Source organism: Salmo salar, chromosome ssa11 (assembly GCF_905237065.1).
Source record: "Salmo salar chromosome ssa11, Ssal_v3.1, whole genome shotgun sequence".
NCBI classification, from domain to species: Eukaryota; Metazoa; Chordata; class Actinopteri; order Salmoniformes; family Salmonidae; genus Salmo; species Salmo salar.
The window spans coordinates 89,110,201-89,121,917 of NC_059452.1; the positions used below are offsets into that span (position 1 = coordinate 89,110,201).

General features: G+C 40.5%; 2 protein-coding genes across 2 annotated transcripts; one reads left to right on the forward strand and one right to left on the reverse strand.

Moving 5' to 3' along the window:
• Positions 1-2,143: 2,143 nt before the first annotated feature.
• Positions 2,144-5,230, forward strand: LOC106563396 (probable G-protein coupled receptor 34). Its single transcript, XM_014128912.2, has 2 exons — positions 2,144-2,339; positions 2,579-5,230. Exon 2 carries the CDS (start codon positions 2,666-2,668, stop codon positions 3,662-3,664), a length of 999 nt encoding a protein of 332 aa, XP_013984387.1. The 5' UTR covers positions 2,144-2,339; positions 2,579-2,665; the 3' UTR covers positions 3,665-5,230.
• A 1,056-nt stretch (positions 5,231-6,286) lies between these two features.
• Positions 6,287-10,592, reverse strand: LOC106563400 (V-set and immunoglobulin domain-containing protein 1). The gene is made up of 7 exons (XM_014128926.2): positions 10,320-10,592; positions 9,960-10,123; positions 8,497-8,704; positions 7,407-7,565; positions 7,199-7,315; positions 6,960-7,095; positions 6,287-6,859 (listed from the first exon to the last, which is right to left on the reverse strand). Exons 1-7 carry the CDS (start codon positions 10,360-10,362, stop codon positions 6,709-6,711), a joined length of 978 nt encoding a protein of 325 aa, XP_013984401.1. The 5' UTR covers positions 10,363-10,592; the 3' UTR covers positions 6,287-6,708.
• Between the last annotated feature and the right edge of the window lie 1,125 nt (positions 10,593-11,717).

Consider the following 11,717-nt stretch of genomic DNA (forward strand, 5'->3'; position numbering starts at 1 on the left):
TAGGGTATTGCGCAAGGTTAAATTGAGTTCCTCGGTTAGGTGGTTAACTGATTTTTGTCCTCTGACGTCCTTGGGCAGGCAGAGGGAGTCTGGAAGGGCATCAAGGAATCTTTGGGTTGTCTGAGAATTTATAGCACGACTTTTAATGCTCCTTGGTTGGGGTCTAAGCAGATTATTTGTTGCGATTGCAAACGTAATAAAATGGTGGTCCGATAGTCCAGGATTATGAGGAAAAACATTAAGATCCACAACATTTATTCCACGGGACAAAACTAGGTCCAGAGTATGACTGTGGCAGTGAGTAGGTCCAGAGACATGTTGGACAAAACCCACTGAGTCGATGATGGCCCCGAAAGCCTTTTGGAGTGGGTCGGTGGACTTTTCCATGTGAATATTAAAGTCACCAAAAATTAGAATATTGTCTGCGATGACTACAAGGTCCGATAGGAATTCAGGGAACTCAGTGAGGAATGCGGCATATGGCCCAGCTGGCCTGTAAACAGTAGCTATAAAAAGTGATTGAGTAGGCTGCATAGATTTCATGACTAGAGGCTCAAAAGACGAAAACGTCGTTGTTTTTTTTTTGGTAAATTGAAATTTGCTATCGTAAATGTTAGCAACACCTCCGCCTTTGCGGGTTGCGCGGGGGATATGGTCACTAGTGTAACCAGGGGGTGAGGCCTCATTTAACACAGTAAATTCATCAGGCTTAAGCCATGTTTCAGTCAGGCCAATCACATCAAGATTATGATCAGTGATTAGTTCATTGACTATAACTGCCTTTCGAGTGAGGGATCTAACATTAAGTATCCCTATTTTGAGATGTGAGGTATCACGATCTCTTTCAATAATGACAGGAATGGAGGAGGTCTTTATTCTAGTGAGATTGCTAAGGCGAACACCGCCATCTTTAATTTTGCCCAACCTAGGTCGAGGCACAGACACGGTCTCAATGGGGATAGCTGAGCTGACTACACTGACTGTGCTAGTGGCAGACTCCACTAAGCTGGCAGGCTGGCTAACAGCATGCTGCCTGGCCTGCACCCTATTTCATTGTGGAGCTAGGGGAGTTAGAGCCCTGTCTATGTTCGTAGATAAGATGAGAGCACCCCTCCAGCTTGGATGGAGTCTGTCACTCCTCAACAGGCCAGGCTCGGTCCTGTTTGTGGGTGAGTCCCATGTTCATGAAGTAGGAAGTCACTTGAAGCATCCAAATATTCATCCAAATCTCCAACTTCCCCTTACATGATCAGATTTACTATTGAGACTGTTTTAGTATTTAATACGCATAGGAAGTAATATTCTTGTTCCTCCTATTCATAAATAGTTGTGTGCTATTGGTCATTCATTGTTAGTTGTGTTTGATAGGACATACTATTGTCTAAATAAGGCAGATATCAAGTCATCATGTCACGGTATTTGAGAAAGCTGACACAATCTTTGAATTGTGAGGCCCAACTCTTTCAAAATCAGTCGTAAAGTAAAATAAAATTGTTATACATTTTGTAAAGCCTTTTTTACATCAGATACCCAGCATAAAATCCCAGAGCACGCAATGCAGATGCAGAAGCACAGTGTCTAGGAAAAACTCCCTAGCAGGCAGGAAACTAGGAAGAAACTTAGAGAAGAACCAGGCTCTGAGGGGTGGCCAGTCCTGTGGAGATTTAAATATGACATATGATAGTCCAATCATTTCTTGAGCAGAAGTGAGAACTTCCAGTGTGCTCTTCTTGTGTTCCTCAACAACATACACAATCGCTGTTCTTTATGAATAAGTTACATAAGAAGAGGTAGTTGTGGGGATGGAATATGAACTCTGCTGAGTGTTCTCAGCAGAGGTAAATTGATTATGGTAAATCGTTGTACCTTGTCGTACTTCTGTAAATGTAGTATTTCCCTTGGTGAAACATAACCTGTATTCCAATAATGTGTAATATTATTTAATAATCATATTCACATATGACAAGCAAAGGAATCTGCTGCAAAATGATTGTACTCCATAGACCCAGGGGCAGAATATCATAACCTCTTATAGTCCCCAAAACAATGATGTCAAGACAATGTTGTTTTTTCTTCAAGTATTACTCCTCCACATCTAGCTATGTCAACGTCAAGACAGGGCACTCAGAAACGTCTGTGTCATTTTCCCTTTGCTGAAAGCTGTGCGCTAGAGGAAGCCACAGAAGCTGCCGCGACAGGGGATATTTGATGGCTGACTCACTTCAGTATTTCCTTGATGGGACTTAGTTCTGTCAAAAGCACTGCTCATGGACAGGAACTCATTCATTTCAGTCTGAGACTGAGAGTGGAGCGAAGCGGAGGGCAGAGCAGCTACTCAGGTAAGTTCTCGCTTAAATTTCCTGTTGTAATAACACGGCTTGATAATAGTTATAATAGCATATATTATACAAATATTGCAATTTTCATCACTTAAAATGTTTATTTTTATTTTATTTGGTCAAATGATTTGATCAACATTTGTTTCCTTCCATTGAAAGAAAATCCATGTATGCATGGTGTTTATAAAATGCTGTCCTTGAAATGCATGGGTTTTAATTACACGTTTGCCTTTCTTTAGGAGATTGATCAGAGTGCGTCGTCCTTGTAATTCAGCTTGTGTCTCGGCCAGTGGGACTAGATTGAATACCACCCTGTTAGTGGGACGATGAGGCAACTAGGAGACAACTCCAGTGGGCTTGATGTGAACAGCACCTCCTGTGAGATCCATGACAGCATCCTCTCTCCTGCCTTACCAATTCTCTACTCAATAATCTTCTTCTTCGGCCTGGTCAGCAACATCATGACCATATTTGTGTTCTTCCTGAGGAAACACTCTGACTCGTCCATGGCTGTGTACATGAACCACCTGGCCATGGCTGACATCCTGCTGGTGATGTGTCTTCCCCTGCGGGTCTACTACCACAACAGCCCAGGCCCCTTTTATCTCTGCAAGGTACTGGGCGTCTTCTTCTACGTCAACATGTATGCCAGCATCCTGTTCCTCAGCCTGATCAGTCTGGATCGCTACCTGAAGATCATCAAGCCTGTGTGGGTCCTGAGAATCCACAAGGTGCGGTGGAGCCACCGGGCGTCCTTCTCCGTGTGGGCAGGTCTGGTCCTGGCCATGTCTTTTTTTTCCCTAAGGAAAGACAAGGAGGGCCCCTGTGACAGGATCTGCTTCCACTTCCACCACAAAGGACTCCTGGGGGGCATGGCCAACCTCACCGTGGTGGCCTTCTTTTATGCCATCTTCCTCCTCTTTATCTGCTTCTACGCTCGGATAACCACCAAGCTGAGGAACATGTCCTTAGGCAATCGGGACCCCAAGGCCCAGCGGAGGAAGAGCAGGGTGATCCTGAAGACCTTTGTGGTGCCGGTAATCTTCACGCTCTGCTTCCTGCCATACCACCTGGTGAGAGTGCCCTATGTGCTAGCCCAGGTGGATGTGATCCAGGCCCTGGGCAGTAAGCAGATTCTCCACATCCTCAACGAGCTCACTCTGCTCCTGTCTGCCCTCAACAGCTGTCTGGACCCCATCATCTACTACTTCCTGTCCTGTACCTACAGGAGGACCATCCTCTGTGCCCTGCAGGGGCAGTTCAAGACCATGTACGCTGTTAACCGCAGACGCATCAGTATTAACCGATCTATTACAGAGATATAGAGCTACAGTATCTAAGGCAGGGACATTTTGCACAAATTCATTTGGATAATGGACAGTAAACAAAGTTGGATTAACTGAAAAAGATAATGTATAATACGTGTTAATACTGTTAATACTATTGACTCTATAAAATAAGTATAGAAGGATATTATTAAATGTACATTATGAAATGTGTATATATATATATATAAATATGAACTCTTGTTATCAAGTTCTTACTGGACTTTGTATAAATGTTGGTCCAGTAAGAATGTTTATATATTTTTTTTATGAGAATTTTTGCATTATTTTTTGTTTGAGTATGTTACTCACACTTATGGAGGGTGACCTTATGTTCTCATGGTTAAAAGGGCAATATACAACATGACCTTTTAAATGTCTTACGCACAAGGATTCCCCAAGATGAGTATGCTGTTTCATTTCAAGTAAATGACCTACTTACTCACCCTATGATTTTCCGACCCTATGCTGTCGGAAAATGTATTCATTAAATGAAGTACACTGACAAAGGCTTGTGCCAGTCTTGTGCGCTTTTTAAAATAATGTTTTTTTCTGACATGGGATCAGTACATATATATTTTCACACGATAGAGAGCCATGAAGTTTATATGTGGAGGTATTTGTCTTTTACAATTGCATTAGTTAAGTTCACCAACATTGCTTTCATTTGAAGAGTTTCTTTCCAAAACTCTCTATCCACCAATTTCTCACATTTGTGTTTTTTCATCAGAATGATTGCTTAGGGGTACCTTCATGTCTGTGTAAAATATTACCGTTCTCAGATTTTTTGTATGTATGAAAACGTTTTTTTTCTTCTCCCAAAACGCTATATATCCATTGTTTAGCTGTAATGGAATGTTTGTATCATGTATATTTGATTGTCAGCATACTCAATGTAATTTTACATTCTAGTAATTTAGCAGATGCTCTTCTCCAAAGCGACTTACAATGAGTGCATTCATCTTAAGACAGCTAGGTGAGACAACAACACATCACAATCGTATCAAGTACATTTTCCCTCAACAAATATTTATCATCAAAGTCAGTGCTAGTGGGAAAAGAGAAGGAAGAAGAAACGTTTTACATACAGATCTCATAGTATTGTATTTCATCATTTAATGTTGATGGCACAAATGTATAATTTGTATATTTCTTTAAAAAAAGTTGTTATTTGTTACATTTGACTGTGTAAAACCTAGCAGTACTACTTATTTCTCTGACAGTGAGGTAGACATATAGCATTTTTCTATTATGATTATTTGTCTCTCTGAAATGGAACCATCAAGTGACAGATTTAAAACAAATACATATCTGTCATTGAACAACCCCATGTAATGATTAGATAGGGAAAAAACACACCAATCTCTTTCAGAATTTCTTTAAACAATAAAAGCTAATTTACCAACAGTCCTGAAAATGGCTATATAGTGTTTTGGAATTAAACTTAATTTCATGTTCATGACAGATTATCTCCTCAGAAAACACTTTGAGATTCTGTAATTATTATGGAATCATTGTTCTCTTGCTTTCAAAACATTTATATTAAAGTACATTGATATTAAATGATAAGAGAGTACTGATCAATTTAAGTAAGTATGTGAGTAGTCTGTATAGTAGAAGCAATACATTATCTATGTTTTAAGTAGTCTTATCCAATCACTGTTAGGATTCACTCAGTTATTCACTGATTTATCAAATCAATTATTGGTTGAATTAGTTTGTGTTATTACCTACTGCTCAAAAGGCTCGGCTTCGACTGACAGCATAGATTGATCACAGAGACTTATCAGTTGAAATGGAGGAGCAGAGGAAAGAGTGATATACCCGCTGTTCAAAGCCAGACATTCACATTGATGATATCTCTGCCAGACATTTCAAATCTTGGATAAATACTGATTGGTGCATATTTAGGATATTTGCATTTCGGATGAGTTGACTTTGGAGTAAAATATCTGTTGACAATCTTATTTTCTGTGATTTGTATGTAGTATAACCGGTAAATTAAAACCCATTCTTATCTTCTGTTTAATCAGACACTTCAGGAGTCTTGGTTGTTTCTGGTGTTTTTGTTAACAGTAACACCAGTTCTGGACTTTCAGCTCCCCCTACTGGTCATTCATACTGTCTTTGAATCAGCATGTGGCATAATATTTTATCACAATTTTTTTCATTACTGTTCGGGCCAATTCTCTGGAGTATTAATCTGTCCACACCAGAGACATAGGTCCACTAACCTTCTCTCTTTTCATGCTTATCTGAATCGTACTTCGGGATCAGATCGACTCCGCACTCACACAGCTCTCTCCATCTCCCTAAAATGAAAAAAGGGTTAACCCAACATTAACAAAGAGCACTATTCTAGTCTTATATTCCATTCTATTTCTTAGAAATGTATTTATTGGAGACAGCAGCGAGGCGTTAAGGTCAAATGACTGAGTCCACCTCTGATTGGCTGTGCTCATCTCATGTTACTCTCCTCAGGGTGCCTGGAAAGTCCACAGGGACTCAGGGAGTCATCACAGTCCTTACAGCCCAAACATACAGTATAGAGCTCTCCTCAGGCTCAGGATTTACCCCATGTCATTCCAAAGCATGTGAATATCCACATTAGTAATGAAACAGTTTATGCAAAATTCTTTATTTTTTCCAGAAAACCTGGATGAGTCATCATTGGTTAGAATGTCACAATGAATATGCAATTGTCATTAGATCATGAAATCTAGTCAGGGAATGGATGGATTACCACATATTAGAATTAATCAGGCTGTAGAGTGATTAGTATTTTTTGCGTGTGAAATAAAGATATTCGGAATACAATAACTTTAAGTTTCTTAAAGTGACAAAACAAATACGAAGCATTATTTAAATGTGTCAATAAAACACACATTATACAAAAACACAAACTCAGAAACAAAATAGAAAATGCTATGGATGCTCTCTCCAAACACACAGGCATTGGTAACCTTCAGTGCAGCAGTGTTTTTCAGATCAGTGATGTCACCCCAGACAGTGATGTCACCCCAGACGTGTGTGTCAGGCTTCTCCTAAGCCTCGGCCTCTTCTCCATCAGCGTCAGCATAGACGTGGCTGTGTGTTGCCATGGGAACCCCTCCGGAGGTTACAGAGGCCTGGTGGCTACTCTCCATGGTAGGGACGCCTTCATATGCCACCGTGGTTGAACTCTTAGGTTTGGCCCTGGAGGGGGAGAGGAATTATAGGTGAAACACTGCACCACACATTTCAATTGTATTACTGTCAATGAGTTCATAGTGCAGCCCAAATCATAACCACTCACTGCATCTCCGTTTCCTTGGTATCCTTGTATTTCTGCTTCTTCATGGAGTGTGTCATGTACAAGACAATAAGGATGATTAGGAGAGCTCCAAGAAGTGCTCCAATGACTGCACCAGCAATGGCCCCGTCACCTAGCTCTGTTAAAGGGCGGGTTATTGGTAAGATTAGTTACATCAGTGTCTACAGCAGTGTGCAGATCATATAAACAAGGAAAAACAATATCACATATGTTACCCGTACCATGGTTGAGCTCCACAGTGCAAGTTTCAGCTCCCACATCATTAGAGGCACTGCACTGGTACTCTCCAAACTCAAACTGGGATATGTTTGTAATATACAAGGATCCTATTTTTGGATCTGAAAAGAAAAAGAAAGAATAAAAGTCTAGCAAAAATGAATCAGAGCACAAAGGAGTGATGGAGAATGGAGGAACAGTATGACAACCCACCGGTGTACCCCAGCACAGGTTTCTTGGTCTTGTCCTGGTCCAGTCTTGTCCAGGTATAGGAGGGGGTGGGGCTTCCCTGCACACTGTGGCAGGTGAGGGTAACCAGGTGACCAGACTCCACATCACCATGGACAGCACAGAACGGCACAGAGGGCATCTCTTACAGACCATGTGATAGAGAGAGAGCATGTGTTAACATTACGTAATATGCTGCAATCTGGACCCAGTTGATCCGGTAATCAGAGAAAGTTTCCAAAGGGTACAGCCAAGTTTGACATAAAAAATCAACACTTGCCCTGGACCAGTAGCTAGCTATTTGGTCTAGTAGTAGGTACGTTTGACGTTGGAATGCAGAACACTGAATTCCAGCGCTTGATACCAGTCATTACAGTGATATATTCAATCAAACATGAGCAGTCTAGCAAAGATAAAGTCATCCCCCTGAGTGTCTCTAATGCTTTGCTATGGTTACAATGGTGACGTTGTACATCATGGTACTTGCAGTGTTTACGGTGACTAAAATGACACATTTATACAACAGACATGACCAATTATAGGCAAGTATATTATTTGTAAGATGAGCAGCCATTGTGGATTGGTACAATCAAATGTATTAACAATAAAAAATAAAAGACCATGTCCATGTTAGGACTGAATACAGTGTACTACCTTCCCCATAATGCTTCACTACAACCCCTCTGCTTTATCGAACTGGGAATCATTCATTAAATCGAAAATAGAGTCATGTGTTTCTCCATTCTATTCCTGAGGACTACGAGACATGTCGGGAGGTGGTCTTGTACTGCTGTGTTCCTGTTCTAATTTCTGACACTGACAATGAAGATACTAGTCTGCTCCAGTTCCCATGGAAACTACTGTGGATACTGAGGCCAGCAAGGTTGTCCTGGTAACTCTGTGAATGAATGGAATCACAGACGGCATGTAATTCAATGATCACAAAACTCAGATTAGGAAAAACAGGATCACTGCTTCATAGGTCTGGTTGTGTGTTGTGTTGACACTAACATAGGAAGAAGGATATACGTTACTATTTAATTATTATATGTGACTTACCTAAAACAGAACTTACCAAGAATGTTGACAATGATAGTTGCCTCAGTCTTCCCACTGACATCAGGGAAGTTGCGGACTTCGCAGGTGTAGGCCCCTGCGTCGGACACTTTCATGTTGCTTATTGTTATTGAGGCATTGTTGGTAGAAGCTGGAGAGCTGGAAGGCTTCAACCTGCCTTCATATGGTTTGGAAATCACACCCTCTCCTGACTGAGAGTAATACACCTAACAAGTAACAGCAAGAATGTGTTAGAGCCTACATAAAACCACTGGAAAACCCCTTCTTACCAAAAACATAACAATTTGTGCACTGATTGACAGATTTCGTGTTGATATTTCAGAGACGACTTCTACACACAAAAAATGAGGGTTCCTCAAGGGTTCTTTTGGAAGGGTGGTGGTTCTATGTGGAACCATACTGACCATAATTTGAGCCCTTCAATGGTTATTTGCAGTTCAAAAAAGGGTTCTTTCCTCTTTTTGTGATAATTAAAATGTAGGGGTTGTGGCTCTTTCGAATATTTTGCGGCGTGGTTTGAGCACAGCTCTTTTTGTGCAACTAGTTTATCTAATCTGCTGTGTTACGCTACTACACTTTGTGACTATGGTCAGTAACAGTGTCTATTAAAAGACTCATGTATGGTCATGTGTGAATTGAGAATGGTAGATTAAGTCAGTAGTTCTACATTTTCTACTCAGGGACCTCCAGCTGTTCCAGAGCTAGCACACCTGATTCAATTAGTTAATGAACACAATAATAAAACCTATGGAATTTTAACAATATAATATGGCTTTTGAACCACAACTAAAAACCCTGTATGGTTCTACAAAGAACATTTGAGATTGAGAAAAGTTCTTTATAGAACCATTCTCCGTAAAGGTTCTATAAAGATCTTAAAAAAGGATTCTATATAGCCTCAAAAAGGGTTGTAACCGTAGAAGAAGCCTTTTTTGGGGATATATATAGAACCTTTTTTTTAAAGGTTCTTTGTAGAACCTTAGGAAATAGTTATTTATAGCACCATACATATTCCATTTAAAAACTTATAAGCATGATTCTTTATAGAACCTTCCAAAAAATATTCCATATACCACCAAAAAGGGTTCTGCTTTGGTTACAAGTCAAAGAACCCTTATTTGGCACCATATCGAATAATTCACTTGTAGTGTGTGTTTGGAGGGCAGGGAGCGACTGGTGCTCTGGTGACTGGGCTCATTGTTGTCTTAACAGGATGTTTCACAAAATGGGAACTCAAGAGCTACCGCCATATTGAACTAGTAGCCTACCTGCTTTTTATTAAAATACCGAAGCACCAATCCTTCCCTCTTAGAAAAAAAGGTTATATCTATAATCTTAAATGTTTCTTTGGCTGTCCCCATAGGAAAACCCTTTGAAGAACCCACACTCCACAGAGAGTGTGACAATGTGGCAACATAAGACAGAGTGAGGAAAACCACAAAGTAACATCAGTCTACGTACCTGCTGTGGCACCATGGAGGTTTTGGAAATAAAATTCCACTGGATGATGAGGTCACTGGTTTTCTGCTCAGTGGTAACAAAGGTGCACTGGAGAAGAGCACTTTCACCCTTTGTCACGTTCTCAAACTTTTGGGGAACCGTCACTGTGATTAAATGCCCACAACCTAAAAAAGGGTTAATAAATATATTTATGTACTTTTATTCGGTTTGAATGTTATTCTTTAATATCAGACCCCAAACAATCCAAAACGTGCCCAGAGTCCCATTTGTAAGAGCAAGAGATATGGGTACCAAATCCTTTCACATTACTGAAATATCATTATTATTATTTATTTCATAATACATGAACATGTAACTCACCCATCATGCCGAGCAGCAGCACCATTTTCAGTGTGGAGGACATTTTAAACGAAATGTTGGCTCTTATTTCTGTCTCCTTCAATAAGCCAGTCAAGAGTGGTATTGCTCACACTACCTCAAAATCCCTCACCTTTCCCAGTTCTTACCTATCAACTAAGTTGTAATGGGCAACGCCTAGGTAGAGCGTACTGTACAAGCTTGTGGGGACTCTGTGGTAGTGTACAGGCTAATTTTGTGCCTGTAGACATCATGGGGGTGTTCAAGGTGTGTGCACAGGCTTGTTTTCCTTATCACCTAGACTGGGCGGGAATACTCTCCGACTGTTATTTTTCAAAATGTGGATTTGCATTTCCAAATTAGCGCCATTTGTTCCTACTTCAATCTTTAGACTTACAGGGAGGCCATGATGTCTGTGCTAAAGAATATAGGACACAATTAAGTGTATGTTTTTGCACTTTACACTATCAGATGTTCTCTACATAGTACAGTACAGTATATATTAGTTCTGTTTTCTCCTTTTAGTCTGTTTACCTTATTGCAGTGGCCCACTAGTTATTGACAGTGACATTGACAATTAGTCAGTACTTGGGCTGATGCTCATCTCTCCCTCTTATATGCTCTAAATGTACCTTGTAAGTCATTCTGGGTCAGGGCTTCTGACAAAGGAATTAATGTAATGTAATCTCCACCTGGCCTTTATCTCCTGCCCTGAGAGGGAGTGAGCCAGAGCACTACAATACGCTGCTTATCTCTGGGGAGTTTACTCCCTGCCGTTGGCACTGAGTTATTAATGCCAGTTTCGCCCGTCACTCTGCTCATGCTAAGAGCTCGACACGGCGGTACACTCTTAGAAAAAAAGGTGCTATCTAGAACCTAAAAGGGTTATTCAGCTGTCCCCATAGGAGAACCCTTTTGGTTCTAGGTAGAACCCCTTTGGGATCCATAAAGAACCCTTCATACAAAGGGTTCTACATGGTTCTTGGTAGAACGCTTTTGGGATCCATAAAGAACCCTTCATTTAATTGTGAATAATTATAATAAAGTGACATAAGAAATTAACGATGTGGAAAATGTTGATCAGCAGTGAAAAAGGGGAAGGGGGATGTAGAGGGTGATGTGAAGAATGGAGGTGGATGTAGAGGGAGTGGGAGGGAATCGGCTCATTAGGCACAGAGCTCATATACGTCTTCCAAGGTGTCATACCATGACCATCATCAGGATGTATGAAAAGGATCATCATAAACAGCACATTAAATGTTAGAGCAAAGTGTGTCCATGTTACAGTTACCATGTTACCATGTTACTATGTTACAGTTACCATGTTACAGTTACCATGTTACCATGTTACTATGTTACAGTTACCATGTTACTATGTTACAGTTACCATGTTACCATGTT